The following is a 27556-nucleotide window of genomic DNA, read 5'->3' as shown; positions in this document are numbered from 1 at the left end:
AGCAAACAGAGAAAGTATCTGTCGATATCTGCACAATTATGTACCCATCTCCGTTCTCGTCTGCCTCTCTCCCACCTCTACCCTCCCACCACCCCCCCACTCCTCGCCGCAGCCCTCAGCCAGATGAAAGCTCGGCTAAGCCGTGGAGGTCGTGCCGAGCGGGGCGGCATCAGCGCTCCCAGTTAACGGTGAGCCACTGGTCGCTGTGTGTCCTCTAATCCCACACCGTTTAACGGCCCACCTCGCACGAAGTCCATTAATCACCAGCTCACATCGGCCATCACCCCAGCAACCAGCGCTGCCCCACTGGCTGAACAGACACACCCCCTCCACCCCCTTCCTTTTTCCTGTCCCCCCTGCGACCTTTATACTGTATTTTCATCTCACTTTTCTGTCTCTTTTTTTCCTCTCTTTCTTTTCAGCCAAATATTTATAACGACACTTTTTAATATTTTCTGTCTCACCTCTGTTTCCCTTCTGGCCTCTGAGTCAGACCTGACTTAAGTAATTTGATTACCTTTGCCCTTTGATTAGCCTTCGTGGGGAGTAGCATCAGGAGTAATGTTGTTTTAAAGGTGTAAGAAACATAATGAAAGACCATGATAGAAAAACTGACAAAGACAGAGGAGTTTTGATGTAGCTGCAGAGGAAGGATCTTAAAAAATACCCCACAACTGAAAGCACATCTGGCAAATTTCATTGTGAATCCAGCATCATTGGGAACTAATGAGCGTGACTTTGTCCTCAAAGTGGTGTCATTAGGGGACCGCTAAATCCTTGTTGAGTCAATTAAAGCTCAACGACATGATGACGACAAAAAAGCAGCACAGCCCAAAGCCTCGCTGAGGAATAGTTCTAAACACTTCTGGGAGAATGTAATGCACTTTAAGATAGTGTAGCTGTTAAGTACTGGGGAGCAAAAAAATATATGTAAATCAAAGCAAAGCATCTTTATAATTTAAAACAAAGAGCATTAGCAGGGCACGGTTTGGGAGAATTTGACTTTAAACTTTGAGTTGGGGGATTAGACTCTGCAGTTAATGTGTTGGTGATAAAAGGTGTTTTCCTTTTCATGTAAGCGTGCAAACAGAGAATATAGAACACAAATCAGCACCCGTATGCTTTGAAGGGATTACATACGTTAGAGCTGAAGTGTTCTTTTCAACAAACATTTAATAAACGTAATGTTATAGACCTTGTATCATTTTTTTTTGACATGGACTTGCTCAAGAGCTTCAGAGGGAGTATGGTCACTGCAATTGTGAAATTCTTCTAAATTAACATGACCATGATTTAAATCTGTTCATCTTTTCCTCCCCAACTCTATGCAAATATATTGTACACCCCTGATAAAAAAGCATTAACTGCTGCATGAAAAACCTGACTGGGTATCTGTAGGCTCTTTTTTTACAAGTTGATTGAAAGCAGGTTGTCATGACGCATTAGGCTAAAAACCTGGAGATAAACCAGGGATGTTGAGCTAACACTGCCGCACATGTTGGTTTATTTTTGGGCTTTCTGGTCAAATGGGGTTATGTAATGGAGATTTGCATCATGACATGAATGTTGCAATAGTAACAACACATCACAATAGTGTATTTGAAAACCTGTATTCATGAGCAGGTTCTTAAAATGATTGGACTCACTTTTTCATCACTTATGTTTCCAGTTTAAAAACCAAATCAAAGACACTCGTAGAATCCTGCAGATCACACCGGCTGTGTTGAGCCATGAATTTGACAGTTAGAAAATGTGATTAGCTGGTTTGAAGCTGCTATTGCTTTGTGGATCTCACTCCTAGAAATATTATGTATGATACTACAACGACGGGCTCCCATGACTCTAAAGTTTCGTAAAGATACAGAGGGCAGGAGTCCACATGTGCACTATAATGCTTCTTTATGGTATCTTAAACACTGTAGCTTTCATGCTTTAAATTAAATCTTAGGAATAATAGCAAGGGAACATGCAACCAAGCAAGAACAACAATTTCCACACAGACAATATTATAAAAACATAAAACAGAACAAACAAATAAAGAAGTACACTGCCTTCAAATGTTTTCTCTATAACGGCAACTGCTATTAGCCTTAGGTGTTCTCCATCAGGTTCGTCTTTGATATTCAAACTAACTCTAACTGGGAGCACAGGCCTTCTTTATTCTCGGCCTCAAACTCACACAGCCTTAAAAACCCAACCGAGGTGTGTGCCATGGGTTTTTTGTCTCCACACATGCACACACACACACACACACGGGTACAAATATTCAAGCCGCTTATTGTCATCCCTCTGTTCTCCACAAAGGTCTTCTCTTCTTCTCTTCCAGTTTAAGTCTTTATTAGAGGTTTCCTACAGTGTCCGACACACCATGCAAATCTGTGGCTGCCGCCGTGCCTTTGGTGCCTGTAACTACTGTGAACCCCATAAATGTCGCATCATAAATAAACATCACACCACACAGTACCTTTAGCGAACACAAAAAGTGACAGAGGGCTACAGAAAACATTGTTTAGAGTCTGCTGATGGTTCAATGCACGTTCACTAAGTGTTACTATCTGAAGAACACAATGCAGAAGCCAAATCGTGCTACAAAAATAAGTACATTAAGTTCACAAATACAGTGCTGTGACTAAATGATAGCCGGAGAGAAAAACATCTAAAAAACCAAGAAAGAAAAATGACAACAACCACTTCAGTTCATCACACTGAACAATGATGTGTTGTGTATCACTCAGTGTCAGACTGTACTGCAGCACAGCAGCCTTTTCAGATCTGTGATTTTAACACATCATCAAACAGTCTCCTGGGAGAAATTATTATCTTACTGTAAATGTACTACCATTTTGAAGGTTATGTTGTGTTGCTTCTTGTTTAAATATCATTGTTATTTGAGTGTCATGGAGATTTAAACACAACATAACCATGACAAACTTGAGAAAAACAACAAATCTATGGTACGCTTTCATTTACGAGATAATGCTTATTTTTATTCTATTGTATTCTAGTCTATGTTTTCTTTTGTTGGTTGTTCCTCAAATTAAAAGTTGATGGTTCAATCCCAGCTGTCCCTCAGTCACATGCTAAAGAGTCCTTGGGGTATGACCTTGAACAAGACACTAAACCCTAAACTGCTCCCTGTGACAGTCAGCGGTGTGTCAATGTATATGAACGGTGTTATTTAATACTGATGGTCCTATTCAATAGCAAACACTGCCATCAGTGTATGAATGTAGTGTGAACGGGTGATTGTGACAAGTAGTGCAGAAAAGCTTTGAGTGGTCAGAAAGACAAGAGTGCTAAATTACACACAGCATTACTCTGAACATGGTGACACCAAGTCTTCTTATTTTAAACAAGAAGCTAGTTTAAAACTAGAGGTAAATAAATCAGGTTTAACCACTGAACATAAAAGGGTCTTACATCCCAGTTCAAACTAAGGCGGTTCAGAGGCCTCTCTGTGTTCGGAGTGTGCATGTGTGGGTTCAGTATCGGTAATCTGGCTTCCTCCCACAGTCCAATGACAGTCAATAGGCCAAGTGGAGACTCTAAACTGCCTGTTGCTCTGAGTGTGAGTGGTTGTCTGTTTGCCCTGTGATTGACCGGCAATCAGTAGGGGTTTACTGTGTGTTAACCCTATGACAGCTAGGATTAACTCTTGCTACTCTCTGTGACTCATAACAATAAAAAGTGGTACAGATAAAGAACAGATGGAAGGATGCAGTTGAAAGCAAAACGCTATCAATGTGTTCTCTTTCTCTTAAGCTGCAAGTTAAAATTAAAGTGTTTTAATAATTGCTTTAAACTCTTTTTGAAATTGTTTTTTAGTTGATCCTTTATCTTCTAAATAGTGTGTTTATAATGGATAGTAGTTTCCATTCACTTATGAATTTGTGTGACAAAGTATGCTTACTCAGCAGAGTTGATTTGGTTATTTAGTCTGAGATTGTGAGCAGACAATTCATAATTTTTTGGGCTTGTTTCATTTTTTAAAATTATAATATTAACAGGCAACATCAGGCCCACAACAGTATGTTAAAAGTTGTCTGTCAAACGTGCCTTATTTGGGCTTAATTGTAATTAGAATAATACAAATAATAATAAACACTCTGTAGTGTGATATCATTTCAATGTATAGACATATATGAGGCGACTTTAAATGTAATTAAGTGCAAACAGAGTAGATTAGTTTGAATCAGATTTTGATCGTATGTGGGTTATAACCATTGTAACAATGTGTCACATGTCAAAAACCAACAACACACATGCGTTGACAATAACATATAATAATAACTATAAATAAATATTTCATACAAATAGAAACAAATGAAAAAAAACACTATCTCAGACGCACACACACACTGAACTCTCCTCTCATCAATCACATTTATGTTCTCATAAACCAATCAGTGAGCTGCACCTGATCACACTGATTTAATTGGCTGAAATGAGGATAACCTTAACTCTAATTGGCAGTGGAACATAGGACAAAATGTGTGTGTGTTTGTTTGTGTGTATGTGTGTGTGTACCCATTAATGACCACAACTTGTTTTAATGTCAAATTAATTTATGTGCATCCATCTTACACATGTACATACTATATTTGCATAGGTAAAGATGCATGGGACGGTTTGTGGAGGTTCAAGGTGAGGCTAATCAGTGTGTGTGCATGTGTGTGGGCGTGTGTGTGTGGTGTGTGTGTGTGTGTGTGTGTGTGTGTGTGTGTGTGTGTGTGTGTGTGGTGTGTGTGTGGTTGTCGTGTGTATTGGGGATCGGAGACATTAATGTGTACAGGACAATCCCACTGTGAGTCTCGTGACATTTAGTTTCCAGGTCACTATGGCAGTCATGAGACTCAGGGGAAAAGGTGCTACCACCATGCTGCCATGGTAACAAGGCCTCAGGAGACGGGGACACTGAGCTTGCAGGGGTACAGTATCTTCAGTGGGTCATAATAATGATTAATTTGTGTTACATATCATGTTAAGACCACGACTAGCTTTAATTTCATACTGAGAAATCTCATGCTGCAAACATTCCTATTGGGCTGTCAGTCAGTACGACTCTGTGAATATAAAAGTAAGGCTTGACTTTGACCTTGAGCAATCAGGGAAATTTGCCTCGTCTGTAAGCAATCAAATTTAAGGAATTCTGAGAGCAGAAATGTATTACTTCTCTATCAGGACTATGGATAGTGGGAGCTGGCATGGAGGGGGTTGCTCTTGGATGCCAAAGTTAACATTTTAGCCTCTCCGAGGTGTCGTGGGCCTGACTAGATGAAACATTCAGTGAAGGGAGGAGCCTACCTGATAACCCCAGTGATGTGCTGGCTCTTACTGCCCATCTGTCCTTTCTATCTCAAGCTTTGGGGGACATCAGGAGCCATGGGAAAGGCTACTAAGTTCATCAGTAAAGGGCATAGTCGGGTGGCTTTCTTAACTGAGCACTAGTACCTTGTGTTTATTTAAAAATAATCTTAAGAGACTTAACAGAGTAATAGTACATTTCTGCTTGGTGTCTGAACTTAAGTTTTTTTCTTCATGAATTCTTCCTTTAGTCTATTTTTTAAGTTATACTTTGGGGCTTTTACGCCTTTATTTGGAGAGGATAGGACAGTCGATAGAGAAGGGAACCAGGAGAGAGAATGAGGAATAAGTTGCAGGGGGGAGGCCACAGGCTGGAGTCGAACCCAGAGTGGCCAGCTATAGGGGTGCTCAACTTAACAATTAAGGTAAATCTGCACCCATTAGTACTTAAATCTGATTGCTTACAGTCATTATTTACCTCAAATAATATATAATCCTCCTCATTTTTAATAAATAGATGTGCACACACAAAACATTTTTAAGGTTGTGTTTCATTGTGTAATGTTTTTTGCATTTTGTCTGCGATTCACTCTATTTCTGCTATTAATGCAGCACATTTCACTGCTGCTGCTATATTTAAAGTGTTATAATTAGTAATAAAGCTTCAGATAAGAAGAGAGCTCATAATACATAGTGCACATATTTATTTATTAACCTTAACCTGCATAGCAAAAATGGTTTCATTATACAAAGAGGAGTAGTAGCTCAAGAGAATGTAATGTAACTGACATGATGTATTTGGTGAAGTAGTCACATTACACTCCTGACAATGAAATCTAAAGTTTCATACATTGAGAAGTTGAAAAGCAACATCAAAAAAAGAAAACTATCTCTCCTTTTACATTGTCAAAATAAATAAATGTATTTAATGAGGGCAAAACTCTGAAAAAGAGAGAAGATCCAACAGTAAGACCAACACAACAGTGACTATGTGCATCATTTCTGCGGCTGTTGTCAGCAACTGAAAAGTGATTCCAGGAGAACATGAGGAATGCAATGCTTTACTATGTGTAGAAGCTAATTAATGCCACATTACTTTATGCTATTTAATGTAGCCTGACTGTGTTCTTTTATGTATAGACAGTATACGTTTGCATGCTCACCTTGCCAATAACAGGGATGTCCACAGATCCCCAGGTATCTGCCCCCAGTGCACCATCCCCGATGCAAAGTCTGCCGTCACTATTCCTAGGACTGGCACGCAAACACAGACCGAGACAAACAGGCAAACAAAAAGGAGGAACATATGTTGTAATTAGATGTGCAAGCAAAAACCAAACCATATATAACAAGCCTCATGTGGGACAGACAATGATTTAAGAACATTTATTAAAAATGATTAACATTAAAGTATTTTACTGTTAAAGTTATATAGATACACCGGCACAGACAGAAGCTTTATCTCTGTTTTTGTTACCTATATAATCTGCTCACCTATTCCGAGGATGATCTTAAAGATGTGAACGGTGGAGAAGTGCAGGAGGAGGAAGGAGAAGTTGATGATAAAAAGAAAGAGGCACAGAATAACGCACACCCACTCCTGGATCCGCTTACCTGAAAGAGAACAAGGAGACAAGAAACACGTGTCAAAATCTTAGTATCATCAAAACCCAGTCTATGTGTTTTTGCAGTGGCCTTTGATTATTATGATAGAGTGAAGATGAGGATGATTGAAGGAGGGAAGAAGAGAAGAAGTTGGCAGTGTTTAGTTACAATGTTTTGTATTAATGAACTGGGTGAGGTCCACGCCACTGCTGAGAGAACAACTCACTCCTTACCGAGGGTCAAAGGACCATCAACCACAAAGGCCCTGCATGGTGTGTGTGTGTGTGTGTGTGTGTGTGTGTGTGTGTGTGTTGTGTGTGTGTGTGTGTGTGTGTGTGTGTGTGTCAAAGTTGTTAATATGTAATCAGTCAGATGAAGACAAGTGTACTCCAGGCTGAGGGGTCAAGACCTCTCATATGTGAAACACCAGTGCTGACGCAGCACAAGGCCCCGCTTGGACACACACACAGGCTGTTTCAGGTGGGAGGTAGCCCTCTGCAGGGACGAGGCCAAACTCATAGGTCAGCAATATTAAGTAAAGGACAGAGAGAGGAGGGCTAACTTAAAATACTCATCCTCTGAAGTGGCAGATCAGCAATATTAGGTGAGAAATAGGAGGGTCAAACTAAAAGCCTTCATCCACACAGCCCCAAAGATTAGAGACGCTGAATTATTAAAAACACACACTTTTAGATCTGCTGCTCATCCACTGCAGGGTTTTCTTTTACTTTTCAGATGTCTTACGTCTCGTGCAACTCATCCTCCTTCAAATTCATCCCTTTGTTTGCATTCCTTACTGTGATTGCTCTGACCTGTCAGCTGAAGCAGGAAATCTGACCCACTTACAAAAATAAACTATACAAAGTACAAATATAAACTACCGCTGATCTGTTTTAAGTTACTCTCTTTTGTTCTCCGTCCCTCACCCCTTTCTGTCCCTCTTCTCCTCATCCTCCTTTCTTTGCCAGTCTAATGTGCTTTTTAAACTTTAATGTCTTCAGATCCTGATATATCACACAGCATTAGCAGCCTATAAGATATTCATGACAGTTTTTTTAATAAAGCACACAGGCGTGTGAGTGTGTGCGCCTATAGACCTGTGCGACAATGAATATGCTATCAGCCTCTCATAAGGTATGGACTGAAGTTGTCACGGGAGATTTAAAATATGTGATTATGGATATTTTACGAATCATCAAATGTGACCCTTCACCTTCTAAAAATAGACGCCATCAAAGTTATGGAGAGACAGATGGCTAATTCAAGTAGAGATGGAAGTTCAGCTTCTCAATGAGTTTGACTTTGAAACTCAAGGATGTTACAGAAATCTCTACGGTTTATAGACGAAGCAAATGATCAAGTCACTTATTTTATCTGCTCTCTTATCTTTACACTGGTTACAGTAGCTTAGATTAAGTGTAATACATTTTATTATACTGACATTATACTTTTCTTTTAATCTATGGAGCACTGATTTCTTGGTCTTGACACTGTTTGCTGAATACCTTTACAAAAAGGCAAATTTTGCTAAACTAGTCCTGAGACATGAATGACGTGCATGCTTGATTTTGTATACTTCATCATTCATTAATGATTCAGTGTAGAACAATATGCTCTTTAAAATTATACACCATTAGTTAATGACGTAGTAGCCATCTAAAATCAGCCGTTAATGTGCTTGAAGATGTGAAAATGTACCAAGTTTAAACTAAAATGCAAAAATCAGACAAGGTAGAGTGATAATGAAGAGTGTTTTAAAAAGGCCACATGCTGATTCTGATGTTTCTTTTTGACAATAAGAAAAAGGATCCTGTCTGCCTGAGAATAGGAGGCAAATCACACACGTGAAATATATAATGATACTTTGCCAAAGTCATTATATAAATCAAGACTAAGAAACCAAACTTCAAACCACATATGAGGTTGAACCAGAAGAAAAAAAACAACACAGGCACATTTTCACCCATGTCGGTCGCAGAAGCTGCTCTCTTGTTTTCCTTTTAATTGTTGATATGAAATCTGTCTGTCAAAATGCAGCTACAGCATCCTTAGTCATATATTATACGTTACTTAACTCTTGAAAAGCTTAATGATTGTTGGACAGGTGATGCTTTTTATTTGATAATGTGAAACCTTTTCTACGGACATCATCACACAGACCGGAAAACTGCAACAAGTGTTACTCTTCACCTTTGGGCCAAATATTGGTGGTCTGTTGGTGCAGTAGAACCATGTTGTAGACAGCTTATTAAAAACACACAAAGGGAAAACAAACTTACAAACTCTGAAAACAACTTTAATATCAGTGTTCAAAGGATCACAAATGAAAAGTAGAGGATTTTTAGTTATAAAAAATAAAATCAAAGGACGTGAGAGTTATTGTCCTCACTACATTTTTTTTAGAAAACTAACTGATGGATATTTCATACGAAGGAGGGTGAGGATTTTCAGTCCTACTTTAACTGTAAAGGATGGGAATTTCAAGCTAAATTTCTATTAGATGGTTATTTGAAAATTGATAATCTGTCATCAATAATCAAGTTTCTTTATATTTGTGATTTAGTAAAACTCACAGGAAATTTGATTTTGAAATGAAATGACAACTTATGAGTATTCTAAAAACAAAGTGATCCTCTGAGTGTGACTGTGAGTGGATCTGGATGTTAAATATAACAGCATATGTAAAGTTCTGAGTCAGGACTGATTGAGAATTATGCTCTCATAGGGGTTCAATGATTCATCAACAAAAATAAATGACAAAATTAGTCACCAACAAATCTAATAGTTGATGAGCTGTTGGTGACGTCATCATACATGTTTTTATCCTGTGTGCAAATATGAGATCCTTTAACAGAGATTAATCAATCTGAGGAGTCAGACATCTTGCCTCCTTACTATCTTTGCTGAGAGTGATGCATAAGAACAGTGACCAGGAGGCAACAGGTAAACAAAACATAGCAAAATCAATGACTGAGGAGTGAGACATCTTGTAGACTTGCAAGTGGTTGACCAATCTGACCAATACTGGTAGAGAGCAGGTCACCTGATGGCCAACATGCAATACTGATACCATGTGGGTTTTTTTGCATTTGACAAATTGGAATAGAAAAATACATTGAGTTACACTACATATTTCAGAGCATGACTGATATTAATTTTAGAAGCAGTATTAAACTACATTATTCAACACATCAGTACAGATTTTATCGAGACAGACGCTCACAGTGCCCGCTACTAGCAGCATCTCATTCTGCTACTGGTTAACGCAACTGCCACACAAACGGGACATTGATGGGATAGGTGTGTGTGTGTGTTTGTGTGTGTGTGTGTGTGTGTGTGTGTGTGTGTGTGTGTGTGTGTGTGTGTGTGTGTGTGTGTGTGTGTTTTTCTGAATATTCGTTGAATAGATGCCAATGATTATCGAATAGGTGCCAATGATTATCTAATAGTATTTTGGCTTGAAATGCCCATCCCTAGTTTATACTCAACACAACCTAGTGTTTAACTGAGACATAAGAGTTGTCCTGAAAAATGAAATGAGCGTGGCAGTAGAGGGAGTCATCTGCTATGGTTTACTGCAATGAAATACGGATGGCTTTACTTGGCTCCCCCTCTCACTCACTGTGTTCTCTTACAAATGGTTCTGTAAACGACTTTTCATGTTTTGTCACTTTATGCCTGACAACAACAAAAAAGAGAGTTTCACCCCCATGCTCACCCTGTAGACATGATAATAGACACGATTACTTATGATGCAGACGTGGTGTTCTGAACAGGCACAGGTCCAGTGCCATAACTCAACATGTTTACAAAATATAGCTCAGGTAATATGTTTTCAGTTCACATAGCCTCCGTCCACACTCAGGTTAAATAGAGCGCAGTTGGCTCTGTTGTCTCTAAGCTTCATGTGACACCATTTCCTCCACTCTGCCCTAAGGTACACACACACCAACACACACACACACACAGACACACCTCAAGGGATCAGTACAACAAAATTCACTCTCGCAACTCTCATGTCATCTGCACCAACACACTCTGAATACAAACACTGTATACACACTCTCACACACACACACACACACACACACACACACATCACATTTCTATGCTCTTCCACACACAGTACGATGATACAACTGATGGATTTCCTAACACATTCTCACATCTCTCTCTATTACACATACACATATCCTCTGACACATGCACAAATTCAGACACTCCATCTCAGTCACATACACACACACACACACACACAAGCACACACACACGGTGCAGGGCCGTGGAGCAGTGGGGCGGCTGTCAGGTGATGTGCGTCAGTCCTTGGATCCTCCGGCTCCCTGGTGAGGGGAAGGAAACTAGGACAGGCCTCCGCAGAGCACACACACACTCTCTCTCTCCCTGTCTCTCTCTCACACACACACACACACACAAGCCTTTGTCCCTCAGGCCATGGCATTGCTGGATATCACACACAACTACAGAAAGACACAAAAACAGGCTCGACAAACACAGATGTATGGACGGACATATGTTAGAATGTAAAACTACACAAACACACTTTCAGCATCACAAAACTCTCATTTCAGCACAAGAACAAACACACACATGTTCAATCAAACGTGCCATCAGTTGGCACTCAAACACCAAAATTAAGGATGTATGTTTAGACACACATAAACACAAATACACTGGCACACACACACCTTCATACACATTTTGGGCCGGAGCAGCACACTCATTAATATCATTCTGACAACAACTGGCTCCCTGGCAACCTCTCCGCCATCGCTCACCCAGCAGCACCCCCCGCCTGCAAGCACGCACGCGAGTATGCACGGGGATTTAACCTGGGCGGAGCCAGGGGAGGGGAACGAGGGGTGCTAATAGGCTGAAATTAATCAACGCCGGCTGATTCGCTGTCTGGGGAATGAGTGGCGGCCAGCAAGCAGGCAGGCAACACATCCTGAATACTAATGGACAAATGAAGAGGGGATATGAAAAGAAGACCCCTTTACCGCTCACTGCTGGTTTTTAGGAACAAGAAAATTGGGCGAGGGGAGCGAGGCGTGTTCAAATATGTACAGTACGAGCAGTTTGAGAAACACCAGCGAGCAAACGGAAGATTAAAACCAAGATTCATGTGACAGAATGCGAGCTAGAAGACTTAAATGAGCAAAATTACCACGGGACCAAATTATGAGTCACACATAAATCAACCCTCAACCTCTAAGAGACGGAAACAGAGATTATGCTTTTATTAATACCACTTCTGAAGATCTCAACACAATATTTTGGCAGAATCTGCAGTGAAAGAATGAGAAAAAACTGGAAGACTTCGACTATGATTCTTTATACCAAATATATATATATTTTAAAACAGATTGGTCAGGCGACCTTAAGCATGAAGGCACAATACTTCTATTTCCTCCTCTTTTGGCTTTTCATCAATGAAAACCTTGAGCAAGAAAAAAATAATATAAATTATGGCATATTACTGTCAAATTGCCAGGTTTTGCATGATGCGTTTAAAATCAGACGCTTGTGAAGAAAGTTCACAAACAAGGCAGAAAACAGGGGTCAGTTTGTTTCCTGTGGGGCAGTTTGAGAGATTTTGTCTTACAAACATGTTTTTTTTGTGAGTAGATTATTTGAAAGAGTTTTTTCTATGTATTAATCTAACAAAAACATTTGAATTGTCTGTTATTACAGTGAACTTCATTGAATTCAAGAGAATGTTTTTGACATTGGGAACATGTGTTCAGAGACTGTTGGAAACAGATGACAGCCATGAACTGTCAGACGCTTGCAACATTTGATTGAAAAACTGAACAAAATCACTGTTCAACAAAGCACAACTCATGTCACCATTATGTATGACTGCCAATAAAAAATATGAATGTACTGATTAATATATAACTTCAAATTACAATATGAATCACGATGCTCAGTACTCAATACACATTTTCACAAACCTTTAAAGATGTGAGTAGCTGTAAGTAACTGTAAATATTTTGCCTTCTTCACTGTTTTACACCTTCATTACTTTATGTCCTGTTTTGATAAAAAATCATGCTTTTATTTGAAAGGATGCAAAAAGTACTCGAACTACATAGAAGCACCTCTTGAATGTTGTCTTACTGTTTTCTGTTACATCTCTCTGTCTCTTTTACCTGAAGAGCAGGTGTCGATATACTGCAAAGAGGAAGAGAGAATGAGAGAGAGATATCATCTTTTCATCTATTAATTGTGGAAGACGATTTTATATGAATAAACGATAAAGCTAATATAGTCAGCAAACATACTTAGAGTGTATCGTGCATGAGTGGGAAACACTTACATTGCATCCTCTGCTATGAAATCTTCTATCACTGCCACCATGTACATCTCTATTCAGGGGTGTATCGCTGTGAAACAACCATAGACTGTAAAAAACATGAACAAACACTCTGTGATGTCAACAATCGCTTTCTGCATGACAAAAACGTCTTGAAGCAAAATGATGGCGGTTTTCATGCCGGAAATGTTCAAATGTTGACCCGACCCCTGACTTGCGTTCAACCCAGACATAGGTAAAGAGGCGGAGCTGAGGCAGGCTTTTTGCATCCTGGCTACCGTCCGTGGTGTTTCAGTCAACTCAGCCACTCCCCTCATTGTGCAAGTTTGTGTATAACTCTGGACCTTAAAATAAGTTAAAGGATGGGCTCTACAAAAAAAAAAAAAAAGTACATATGGTCCGAATGAATGATCTACATACCACAAACCATTTCCAGAACCCAGCTGTAAACATGTTTATTTCTGCTTTAAAAATTAGCATTTTAACATCGGACCTGGTGGGCGTTCATTAGCTTTTGAACCAGTCCCCAAGTGGACACTCTAAGAACTGCAGTTTTAGCACCTCAGCATAGGCTTCATTCTTCAACATCGGAGGTTGCTGCTTAGGAACAATAAGAGTAAAAGACAGGCAGCGCCCTCTGCTGATTAAAACAAGCATTTTAATTAATTTTTCATCTCACTGGCTCGAATCGTTCCTTATGCATTGTGATTTTCTGTCTCAGGAAGTTACATTACATCAGGGCGGAAAATAACTAAACCTTGTAAAATGTGAGGAAACATTACATAACATGTTTCTTCAAATCTATTATCCCTCAAATGTACTCTATTAAATGTTTCCACAAAGCTGCTCTCATGACACTACAGGGGTTTTTTTTTATGCATTATTATCTTACTCTTTTTGTCTTGTGTTTATTATCTTTCTCTTTCCTGTCTGCATCTTTTGTTCATGTCTCATGTAAGCTACTTTGGCATGCTCTCTATATGACAGACTTGATTTTTAGTACTGGAAGCGGTTTTACCATGGTATTTATTTTTAGACATATGAAGTCATACTAGTGCTGGGAAATCGCAGAGAATTTTTTTGTTTGCAGGAAAAATGTGCAGGGAGCAAAAGAATGGAAACATTATCCAAATTGTGATCATTGGAGCCAACAGCTGTTGTCTGATGACAACTTTGCTTCACAGATCTCTTCATATGAATTCACAAAACAATCTGGTGGTGAGTGTTTAAGAATCCCAGAACAGCCAGCCATGAATCATGCTGCACTCACATTGAAAAGAGACTCACAGAGGTGCAAGAAAGTTACAAAGTGTGGACAGGAAGCCGGTGAGAATGTGCAAGGTCGAGTCCAACACTCTTACCACACCTTTTAGTGCTTCATCTCTTATTTCCATCACCCTCAGTTTACCGCTGAGGACAAACAGCCTTTACAAACACTGATGTAAAGACTGCATGCAATAATTTGCATAGGGTGTTACTGTATGTGCGAGCAGAATACAGACAACACTGCTACTCTTTTTGTTCTCCGTCTCTCTTTCTGTGTCCCCTGGTTTACTCTCGATAGACTGTCTTCAGATGGGACTTTGGGAGAGAGGGAAAGGGGGAGAGAAAGAGAGATGTGGGTGGTAAAATTGGGTCACATGCTCAGAGAGAAAGAGAATGAAAAGGGGGAGACAGAGAGAAGAGGGAGAGAGACACTGAGAGAGGATGACAGTAACAGGGAGAGATGGGGTGAGGGAGGGAGAGAAACACAAAGAGGGTGAGGGAGAGAGAAGGAGGGGAGAGAATGAGGGAGGGGAGGTCGAATTCCCCTGTTCAGAAGGAGTGGATCAGTCACAGGCCTCTTTCCTTTCATCTGATCTCAGCGGACAAGAGAACCTGGGACACACACACACACACACACACACACACACACACACACAATAATAGTACACAACGCAGGGACTCAGGCAAACACACACTAACGGGCACACAAATACACACAAAACCAACATCAACGCAAAGTACACATAGCACAGATGAAGAAACTATCACACACACAAGCACAAACACAATATGTACGTCTTTCTGTGGATGTACACACACACACACACACAAACAAACGCACACACACACAGGCCTGCCAGACAAACTTAATAAATCCATTACCCTGTAGATTCAACAGCAACAAAGAGAGGAATGTGGCAAATGAAATCCAATAACTGCATACCGACACAATGGCACCCACACACATACACACACACACACACACACACACACACACACACACACACACAAACAGATGCATATATCCAGACAAAATAACACACACACACACACACACACACACACACACACACACACACACACACACACACACACACACACACACACACACACATTTTAACCCACATGAGAGCCAGTGTAAGTAGGCCCTGCTCCAGCCTGCCTCCCCTGTGGAGACAAAAAAGGATGGACAGATCCCATCATGTGTGTGTTCCTTTGTGTGCGAGTGTGTGTGCTGTATGCCATCCTCACATCTCCTGGGCTTTCTGCTACCACCATATTCATCTGCGGCCCTCATAAGGATAATTACATACACATAAACACAGACAAACGTGCACACACACACACATACACACACACACACACAAACGCACACATAGCTCATCTCTAAAAAAGCACTGCATTCCTAGCTCCTCTCATGCGTTGGTCAAGGTCAAAAGCAAAATCCTGCCTAGAAGGCTCGCCTAAAGCCATAGATGCACGGTGTAGGTGTACAAAGTGTGTGAAAAGTGTGTGCCTGGCCTGTGCGCAGCTTTGTTTCAGTCTGTTTGCACATAATTTAAGTGTATGTTAGCTGCAGCTTTGCCTGGCTTTTTCATCAAGTCCAAAATGAACAAGTTTTAAATCAAAAAAATGAATACAAGCTCATGTTTGCAACATAATTCCTTTATAATAGCAAACAAACACACATCACTTTCTTTTTAGGATCAAATGATCCCACACTGTTATTTTAATTTTCCTTTTAAGATCAAATGCACTGTTGATAGCAAATATTCTTTTGGTGCTTTTTTTTTCATTGAAGAGATCTTCAAGAGTAACTCACTCTGTCCCAAATGCCACATTAATGTTTGATTTTGTACACTGGAACTATTACATGTATAACTGAAGAATGAGCCTAAAATTAAGCTACACTTTGGACCACTTCTGTCTTCTGTCTGCCATGATAACTTCCTCCACTCCTTGGTTGTCATATGCGCCGACTTCCTCTCACGAAGCATGACGTCATTGTTGCAAGGCACGCAACACAAAATGGAAGAACTTATGGAACAATGGCGCAATGTCACTTCTTGATCACCGACCAATCAGAATCAATAAGGGTTGGGACTTCTGATTTCAAGTTTTTAACAACATAGGCGGAAGTCAGTACGGAGGAGGAAAGTTATTACACTCATACTTTCGAGGTACAATTTCCAAGTGTAGAGCTGCTGCTAATTCTCTGACACAACTCTATCACCTGATTTTAGTTTCTCGACCTAATGGTCATTACTTAGGGAAGAGGAAGTGCTGCTAGACAACTTTCCTAACAGGGCATCAGAATGACTGATAAGAATCACTCTGACATTGAGGACATGGGCGCGGGAGGGAGAGGGGGGGCTGGACTCAATCCTCTGATCAGTGCGATGAGGATTGTAGCCTCCGAAGGGGCGCCAGCTTCACCAGCTGAGCTAAACCACCAATTTTCAGTTGCGTATCTGGTCGAGCATCAACTGACCACACAAGGAGGAAACAGAGGCTTTTTAAATTAACATTAAGAAAGCCTACTGCTGAGGGATAGCTGCAGGGGAAAGGAGAGAAATACGACATGAAAATGCCTAAAAAATGAAGAAATGTATGATGTTCAATATGAATCTGTGCATTTTCATAAATTCAACACATTACATTCATAATTCCTTTTGTATCTGTGATATTTTTCTTGTAACCTACATGCGTTAATTCCGTTTCAATCTTTTTTAATTCATCCCAACAGTGTTTACACAGCCTGGAGACACTTTTTATAGACTAAGGGCCCGATCTTCTAAAGGTTTGCGTGTATAAAAACACGTGCAAACTTGATAGCACGCGCAAAGCTGACGTACTAACCGGGAGCACCGAGGATTGCGTCTGTCAAATGAGCAAAATAGCACTCGCAAATCATTTAGCGTGTTTGCCTTCATGAATATGCAGAATACATGTAGATCATCAGAACGTGCAAAATACTGTGAGGAGGAGATGCAAATGTAATCATTTAGCACACGCAATGTGATCTATCAAACCTGAAGCAGATAGCGCGCGCTGTATTTGCGTCTATATTTAGCACGTTTGAAAGGCAGGTGCAAACTGGCACAGCGTTACGCACACTTGGCTGCGGTCACTGTAAAGCTCATCATAACATCCTTTACAACATGCCCTCAAAAGCTGGGCTTACAAGCATTACTACATGTTATAGTCAATCAAACCAAGAGAACAAAATAATAATAATAATAATAATAATAAAACAACACAAATTCAAAACAGTTCAGCACCCCGGATAGCGACCGCATCATTCTGACACCCACTTTAACTTTTTCAACTAATGAGAGCACAGTAGGCCACTGTATCAACAACTATAAAGTTTAGTAAAATTGGCACAGCGGCCCACATCTTCACATACAAACACAAAATCAATATGAAGTACTCGGCCAACTCACCACTGTTTGGACGAGCCTTAAGCTCTGCGGACTTGTCCACGATGCAGTGTATGTCCATTTTCTTTGATCTGTCATTCTCAATGTACAACATGACATGTCCACTCAGTCTATTCTGTCCCATCATGCTCATCAAGGGGTTTTTAGTTAGTTTTAACGTAAATGAGCGCTCACTGAGCTGTGCCAGGCAGCTCTGCGTAACTCCTCATCTCGTGCTTGCAGCAGTGTGTTGGGGCGAATTGACTCAAACATGTTCCCAGTTCCATTTAAGCTGGTGAATCTTTGAGACAGTTGCTGGATGATGATATCAGACATTGAAAACGTTCACCCGAAAGTTGCTCCCTGGGACAGTGGGGCGACTGTCTTCATCCAAGTGACGCCTAACTTTTCTAGAGCAAGAGTGGCAGACTAAGCCTCATCAAATCGCTCTCTAAACTCCATCAAAACACTGATTGCGTTTTGGAGAAGAGTAGATGCGTTTATTTCATTGGCAGATCTTCTGTTTTTTCTCACATCATTCACCTTTTCACAGATGGCCTCCCAAATAGCGTTTCTAACGCTGAGATGGAGTTCACCGATGTGTTTATTTCCCTCCTCTACAAAGACCTCCAACTCCATGTCTTCAAACTTCATTTATCGCTTAAGACCACTCTGTTCTCTCAAACTCTACATGGTGACAGCCGATAGCACACGCAAAATGCTCATTAAAATAGGGCGGTCTGCACCACTTTTGCACTCGTTATCATTTGCGCACGCAGTCTTAGTAGATCACCCGCAACACGCCCAGAAATAGCACATGCAAAATTATTATTTGCACACGCAAATTAGCGCTCGTTATTTGGGATCTTAGTAGATCAGGCCCTAAGTGTTAAAATACACTTCACACAACGACACACAGAAATATACAATTTTTGAAAAACTAGAAGTGATGGTGTCTGATCTACTGGTACTGCTGACTCTGCTAACATAATCTCCGACCCATTCCTCACACAACACACACAGACACACACACAGACACAGGCTCCCTGAACTGCTGACCCTGAATTATAAAGGTCAGAAGTCAGAAATGTGAAAGTGAGCATATGTGTTGAGCTCTGAGGGTTGCATGGGCTGTTCCATATTTTGATCCATGTGCGTGCGTGCGTGTGTGTGTGTGTGTGTGTGTGTGTGTGTGTGTGTGTGTGTGTGTGTGTGTGTGTGTGTGTGTGTGTGTGTGTGTGTGTGTGTGTGTGTGCCATGTGTCAGCTGTCACATGTGAGAAGTGTTATCACAGCAGCACTTCAACAGGCAACGCATAGTCAGTCAGGTTTCAGGCCTGTCACTCTTCCACAGCACAGACTCATATAGGCTCATATGAATACCATGTCCAGTTTGTTATCATGCAGTACTTTTCAGTAATATAAAACTGGTCAGGTTATAAAATTTGACATATTTTAAGCAGTGGAATGTAAGATATATGATCATATGAATGACTGATGGCGGACTTCATGAGCAGATTGTGTTTATGGCTAAGGATGGGCAAAGATTCTCGAATATTCGAATATTCGTTCACTTAGTAAAAATCGAAGAGTTACTTTGAATATTTTCTCATTTTAAAAGTACAATTTTTTCATTGATTTCACCGGGTTGTAATACGGTATTCCTGCCAGACGGTGGCTATAGAGCATCTTTAAGCTGTTTGCTAACCACATTAAGTATCAGGAGAAGAAGAAGAATGCCAACTGCATTAATAGCAAAAGAAGAAGAAAGCATTGGCGACAGTCGCAGGCTGTTTTCGAAACCGCCTACTATAGTAGCAGTACGTACTGGTTTGGCCAAAATTCAGAAAGTAGTAAGTGAACAAGAGCAAAATCTGCATTATGCCAAAACTCCATGGATGTCTACTGATTCGGGGAAATTTCACGGTATGCATCGGACCAGTCTGCCTCGTCTACTGTTTCCCAAAATGCACAGCGCTCGTTCCGCTTTTTCTTTCCTCCTTCTTATTTTGACGGGGGGAACTCAGTTTTTAGGTGCTGTGAAAATGATTAAATTCCATATAAACACTTCCTAACTTTTTTAATAATAAGTGGATGCTAAAGAAGCAGCTTCTCTATCGGTTTGGCCGTTGTTTACTCTCGCATCGTGCCTAGCGTACTGCAACACAGATCGAACAGAACAGTCCTACTACATACTAAATTCAAACGCAGTATGTAGTAGGCAATACCTACTGCCTACTACATTCGTAGGTAGTATGTAGCAGGCCGTTTCAAAAACAGTAGCAGTGATTTTCTCAGTTTCTGAATCTCACACAGCAACACACAGATTTCAAGAGACTGAGCATGGGTGTAAAATGTTAAACATACACACCGGGCTGCATCACAGAAAAACCAACATAATGATCGAGACAGACGCTGTCAGTGCGTGACTGTCACACAAACAGGCTGTTAACGGGACAGGTGCCAATGATTATTAAATAGTGTTTTGGCTTGAAATGTCCATCCCTAGTTATGGCTCTTCTTATTTTTCCCTAACAGTCCAGAGGCACACAGCCATTTCTTAAGTGATGACATGGCTCAACTTTTTTTTTAAAAATTCATGAAGTCCAAAATTTAAAAGGCTACTTTTTATCCCTGTCTGACATAGTGAGGTTTATGCTCATGATTTTCATGCAACTCCTACAAAACTCCATTTGAACATCGTAGTCCGGACAGACTGATATAGCCCGTCGGTAATCACTTTCAATTATCGAGAGACAATTCAGAGATATGCCTTGAAGAACAACGCCAACTTTTCAGGAATTCGAGTGTAGCCTGTGGTTACAGAAACAAATTCCAGAATGCCAAACGTCCTTTTCCATGCTGCTACATCTGCAACATAAACAATGTCATTTATTGGTTCATTACATTCCCCTTGATAGAGCTAATTCATCTGTTTCAAGAACCAGTAGTTCTCAGTTCATCTGTAGACATGCAGACGCTTCAGTCTGACTTACTTCAGCGGTATGAGCACCAAAAAACAAAAACTTAAACTCTTGCAATTGACTCACATTTTACGGGTCTTAAGATTACTGAAATACAAATACATGATGTAAATTTGAAAGAAGTAAAAAGTCAAAGTTTGTCAGGTCTGTCTTTAAGAGAAAATGAAAACAGCTTTTAAAATGTCAAGCTGTGTTTGGATCAGTTAATTTGGATGCATTCAGGGCAATCAGGAAATCTAACAACTGATGGACTCAGCAACAAAGCATGGAGCAGATTTTTAGCTCAAGTTAAAACACTTGATCCAGAATGTTTTCTTAGCTTCAATTGCATGAAGATATCTGTTTATAGAGATAAAAAAAATCACCTTCTGACTACTCTAATTAAAAAAAATGATCATTCATTGGTCATTGCAGAAGTGTGCATTCTGCCTGCTTTTGCTCTCCACACAGTCTGTTTATCCTGCACACACAAATGCCTGCTAATACCTGGTAGTTCAATTCTGCTTGGACTACATTAGACCAATTCAATATTTTTGTTATAGAGTTTGTAAATAGAGATAAGGAAATCAGATATAAAATTTCCTAATTCTGGTTCTAGGAGAGGAAAGAGAAAAAAATCAAGGGTTTGTCACTTCTGGTTGACTTTGCTCAAAGAAGATTTAAATATGGTATTTAAAAATGCTTATATGAAATAAATTCCTGAGTTCTCTCAGAGATAAGTTGCACAGTGGATATGTGTGTCTTTAATGAGAGCAGGTCGACACATTAGGCATCAGAGCAAGATGAACTGAACAAAGTTGAAGATCAGTATCGCTCTTTAGATCAATTACAGGCATTGAAATAAGATCCTCCAGGGTAACTTGAGATCATACAAACACACACAACACATGCGCAAGAGCCCTAACCACACAAGATAAACAAGATATAACTGGCAGAGACACACATGCATGTTGCTCATGTGACCAGACTCAGACAACTTGCAAAATACAGAGAGCAGAAGGAGAAGAGAGAAGAGGAGAGAGGAGAGGAAGTCAGCGGACCGTGACACTTCAGACATATGGGAGGACCGAAGAGAGACGAGAGGATGAATAGAGAGTTGGTAAGAGAAAATGGAGAGACGCAGAAACAGGGGGAGAGGGAGATGCATCCAGCTGTTTGTCCATCCAAGCTTTGCTGTAATGAGCCCATGTTTGGCTCTATGGAGCATCGCCGACGCCTCATCTAACTTCTCCAAAGTCTAACAAGCCGAGCGGCTATTTAGATTTACCTCCTACCAGTGCTGAACCGGACCCGAACAACTAAGCGCATAACAGCGTGGTGCTCCCTTAAATGGACACTGACATTTTGAATGTTGGCTGTTTATTTTTCTTTAACAGACACTTGTCAGCATGTGGGGAACATTTTTGCTTTTAAGTTTTCATAAAATGGCTCTGCAACATTGTTAGCGTCGCTGAGCATATCTTCCACTTGCAGCCTGCTGTGCACTTTGGCTGAAATGAGAGACAGCTTATAAGTCATTCTGCGGTTTACCTGGTAAAAGTTCAAACATTCACACAGGACCAAGTCCATCTCTATGATTACAGCTGGAGAACTACTGAGCAATAATCTCAATCAAAAAGCAAACATTTTTCACACAGAGTTTACCAGTCTCTTCAGACACTGGAAAAGTAGATGTGACACAACAAATATGTAATATGGATGACAGCTCTCATTGTCCCTTCCATGAAACTTAGACAAACTGATACAGTGGAAGGCAGTCATCATTCAAAGCTCACTGATCCACTAAATTCAGCTTTGTGTCTGTTGCAACTATTTTTAAATCTGTAGAAAGCTGGATTAAGACCACATTTTTAAGGAAAGATTTTGAAAACATGTTTTAAACCCTCTACAAACTAAAACACTACATTTGTTTAGTCCTAAAATATGCCATGGAACTTACTTTTTTTGTCCCTGGTGTTAAACCTCATCTAGACTAAATCATTCATGGCTGAAGCCTGGATATGACTCCTGTTTCTAAATTTAAAGTGATGAAGAGATTTGTCCAAGCTGTGTGAACATGAACGTACTCATTTAAGATTGAGGTCTATCTCAAGTCCTTTATCATCCATTCTTTCAGTAATATCATTACCTAGCTGTGTCAAATACTGGATTCTGATTGGTCAGAACCTCGATATAATAATAGTTAATTCTCAACTGCAACAGCAACACCAGGGTACTGATCACATCATATTACATCAATCTATGGAAAGGGTAGTTTTCCCCACTGCCTGTTGACACTGTGGCAAAAAATGTTAGTTTCCATCTCAGGCTGGTCTTGAGATTTGGGTGATATTGATAGTTAGGGGGCACAAATGTGAGAGCAGCCCGAGGAGCTACGGGGCCCCAACCATCACTGATAGTGGAGCAAGATCTTTTCCTGCAATCCAGACAATGCTGGTGGAGCATACATCACTAAAGTTGCCCAATGCTACAAAGTAACTTGGACCATAAACAGTGCTGATAATTAGGGATGTGCTGGTTAAGTCGACTAAAAATTAGACACCGTCACCCTTGCTAGTTGGCACCAAAATTACTACTCTGTTGGACTTCTTATTAATATTTTTAATTACTTTAGGCCCAAAATGCTGGTCATACATTCTGTATGAGCTGCAGTGCTGCCACCAGCAACTAGCTGTAGATGTAGCTTAGTAATAGCTTCTGCCATAATGTTCAACAACTGAGATGTAAACAACCTGCAAGGTTGGACCAAATGTCAGTGGTGTTAGCTCTGTTAATGTTAGCCACACCCTGCATATCAATTTGACACCATTTACCTTGCAGACCCTGTAATCATATGTTTAGCCATGTTAGATATACTGTTCTGAATTTTTACTGTTTCCTGAATGTTTTCCTAGCTGTTCTTCTTCTTCTTCTGTTTAAAAAAAACTAGGAAATTAATGGCTTTGGAACATCCCTAGTGATAAAAGTAACAAGTGGTGACATTTATGTTTGAAGGTATGTCAACTGCAAGGCCCTGAGTAGAAGGAGAGATGAATGAGGACAGAAGCCCCGTTCATCTTGTCTTACTTACCTTTAAAGAAAATGTTCAGTTTAATGTAAATTATGGCAAAGAAGCAGACTTGTGTTTGGACTTGACAAGGGATGTTAAGCGAGTGACTGATTGTTAAGAATGTGCTCAAACACACATTTTTCTTACAATTTTCTACCAGGTAGAGATAAACAACATGTGCTCTCAGATAACATTAAGTTGTTTTAAGTTTAAAGCATGCTTCTCACACAATGAGGCTAATTAGAGACCATTTCCATGGAAGCATTAGCATGGAATCTGACAGACTATTATTTAAGCTGTATATAATAATTTTTCAATAAATAACGGTATCTTTAAATCAATATTTTGTTTGTTGGCAGCTTGGTAGTGAAAAAAAACAGTATGACTTAAAAAAAAAAAAAGAACAATGACAGTAAAAAAAAAGCCACAGAGCTTAAGTGGATGTTTTGATTACAGTTTTTCACAGGAGGACCAGACATGTCAGTACTGGAATAAAACTCTTAGAATTCTGAAGTCTGCACTTGTCTGAAGAAAAAAGGTGCATGTTTTTATCAGCATTTTATTGCTATACAGAGGGTAGGCTAAAGTGGTAAGCTTCGAGATCAGTGCTGACTCTGGATGCAAATGTCTGTGTGAGCCAAGGTGTTAATGTGTTCAGCTGAGGAAGCAAAGTACAAACAATCCTATCCAGGCCAAGACCTAAATATTATCATAACTCATTTGAAAGCCTTGTTCATGGTCTTAAACACTCAGTCTGGAAAACTTTACAACCCATTCTGTTTGTTATGGTTTACCCAAGTATTGATCTGTGGTGATGTTATGACAAGAGTGATTTAGCATGCAAAAGAGGACATGTAGTAAGACAAAGAGTCGTACATGACGAGGCAATTTGATGGAAAGGTGTGCATGTTGTAGGTGGCTACAGGCCATAGCCTCAACCTCAGCTCTTGTTGAGGTGAGGTAAGATCAAATAGACTGTACTAATATAGCACTTTTCCACTCATCTGATCAGTCAAGGCCTTTTTCTATGGCAGACTGTCTAGACAACAAGAGCAGACAATCTGCAACAGCTCCAACAATCTTCATTCAGTTAGCATCATGCACCTAATGTTAAAATAATGAAATTCAAAAGGGCATGCAAAAATCCTGAACACAGCACAGCTGAAATGAGCAAGAATTTGCAAAAACATGCTGCAATACACAAACAAAAACACAAATAAACAGAAAACACCTGTAGAATGAAAACAACACAAATCCGGACTTCACAATGAAAGTGAATCTGACTGAGAGCACTAAAGTTAAACAGCTTTAACACTAATGCAACAAAACATGACTGTGCTTTCTCCCACTGACCTCCCTAAACATAATTCAATGATTTCATTATTTAAACCATCAGCCTGTCTGCTGATCCCATCCCAACTAAAGTGCTTACCCCAAGTTAGAATGTCTTCACTTGATGTACCGAAGTCTTCTGATGTAGTCGTAATTCAACCTTTTCCAGCAAAGCAAACCATCTGACCAGGCCCACTGGACTAAATGACCAAAAGCTTCACTTCCTCCACACACAGAAACCCTAAAGAAAGCACTGACTAATCACTTATGTTACTCTCTTCATAAAAACTGTTAATTTGATGGTGTGGACTCAGGGTTTACACTTCCCCACAGCACAGGAACATAACTGGTTAGAGTTACAAAGACCCCCCTCTGGCCACCTCAACATCCTCATCCTCCTCGATCTCACTGCTGCATTTGACACAATAAATCACACTATTCTTCTCTCCCGCCTAGAGCACACCATCAACATCACTGGAACTGCACTCTCCTGGCTGAAATCCTACCTCACTGACCGTCAACAGTTAATTTACACCAACAACTGCACCTCTAACATCGCTCCTCTGGCTCAAGGCGTCCCCCAGAGTTCGATGCTTGGTCCCCTCCTGTTCATCATTTACTTGCTCCCCCTTGGTAACATCATCCGTCAACATGGCCTTCATTTTCACTGCTACACTGATGACATCCAGCTCTATATTTCCACCAAATCCATAACCACTGTAACACACTCCACTATCACAAACTGCCTCTCTGAAATAAAAACATGGATGCATACCAACTTCATATCACTGAACTACGACAAATCCAACCTCATAATCATCGGCCCCAAGTCCCTCACAAATCCCATTCCAAATTTCACTCTCACTTTAAATAACTCTACTCTATCTCCTGCACCTCACATCCGTAACTTTGGAATCATTTTTGACAGTAACCTTTCTTTTCAACACCACGTCACCCAGCTCACTAAAACGGCCTTCTTCCACATCTGAAACATAGCCCGCCTCCGTCCATTCCTCTCTTTCTCTGCCGCAGAAACCCTTATCCACGCATTCATCACATCCCGTTTAGATTACTGTAATAGCATCCTGTACGGCACATCATCCAAAGTCCTCCATAAACTGCAATACATTCAAAACTCTGCTGCACGCCTCCTCACCTGCACCAGCTCCCGTGACCACATCACCCCCGTCCTCCAACATCTTCATTGGATCCCCGTCCCCTACCGCATACAGTTTAAAATCCTCCTCCTCACCCACAAAGCCCTCCACCACCAGGCCCCTTCCTACCTCAGTGACCTCCTCCACCATCACACTCCTTCCCGTATAACCTGCGTTCCTCACACGTCAACCTCCTGCCCCCACCTCACAGAACCAAGCACCAAACCTGGGGGGACAGAGCCTTCTCAGTAGCCGCCCTCACTCACTCCCCTCCCATATCCCAAACTGCTCTGACCCTTCAGCTTTCAAATCTCTTTTAAAAACTCACCTTTTTAAGTTACCTTTTCATTTGTGATTGTACTTTGTTTTTTTTTATCTTTTGATTTTTTTGTTTGTTTGTTTTTTTTGCTTGTATTTTAACAATTGTACAGTGTCTTTGAGTTTTTGAAAAGCGCTTTATAAATAAAATGTATTATTATTATTATTATCATAATCTCTCCAGAGGATGTCTCTCTGCTTGTCCTGTCAGATAAAGCATGGCATTTGATGCATTTGACCATTTAATACTTCAACAGAGAGTGGAACAATTAATCATCATTAACACAACAGCATTGATCTTACTTAAATCCTATTTGTTAGTTTGATGTTGTTTTTTACATGTTCAACTTAAACCTTCCATGCAAGCAGAAATGTGTCACATGAGGCTGTGGTCAGGTGCTTGAACTGCCATTCACCTAGGCCAAAAACTGCTGCAAAACAGCAGCAATGATCGAGTTACACAGAGAGGAAGTAGCAAAAAAGAGCACACTGCTAATCAAAACAAAGTGCTGTAACAGAAAACAAGACACATTTTGTCTGTTTTATGAAAGTTATGACCTAAAGCACTTATACACCCAGTCCTCCCCCCAATGTGCAGTATGTCCTGGATTTTTATTTGTCTGCAACACAAGTTGAACTTTTTCCTGCATGCTGCGTGTGTCTTTCTGCTCTGCCCTCGGTCACAGTTCATGCTCATCGGTCAGAAAATAATGACGTTTTAAGTCTTTTAAGCATCTCAAGAAAGATGCATTACAATGATGTCTATCGCAGACAGTCAGAGAG

General features: G+C 40.3%; 1 protein-coding gene across 1 annotated transcript in view; it reads right to left on the bottom strand.

Annotated features, from left to right (window-relative positions):
• The window catches only part of si:ch211-212o1.2 (uncharacterized protein LOC492735 homolog), a 50036-nt gene that overhangs the window by 15794 nt on the left and 6686 nt on the right, over positions 1–27556 (bottom strand). Inside the window, 3 exon segments of the mRNA XM_034686652.1 lie at positions 6468–6508; positions 6511–6558; positions 6799–6918. Coding sequence (XP_034542543.1) covers positions 6468–6508; positions 6511–6558; positions 6799–6918 — 209 coding nt within the window.

Source organism: Notolabrus celidotus, chromosome 6, assembly GCF_009762535.1.
Source record: "Notolabrus celidotus isolate fNotCel1 chromosome 6, fNotCel1.pri, whole genome shotgun sequence".
NCBI lineage: Eukaryota > Metazoa > Chordata > Actinopteri > Labriformes > Labridae > Notolabrus > Notolabrus celidotus.
This window is presented reverse-complemented; position numbering and strand designations above follow the sequence as displayed.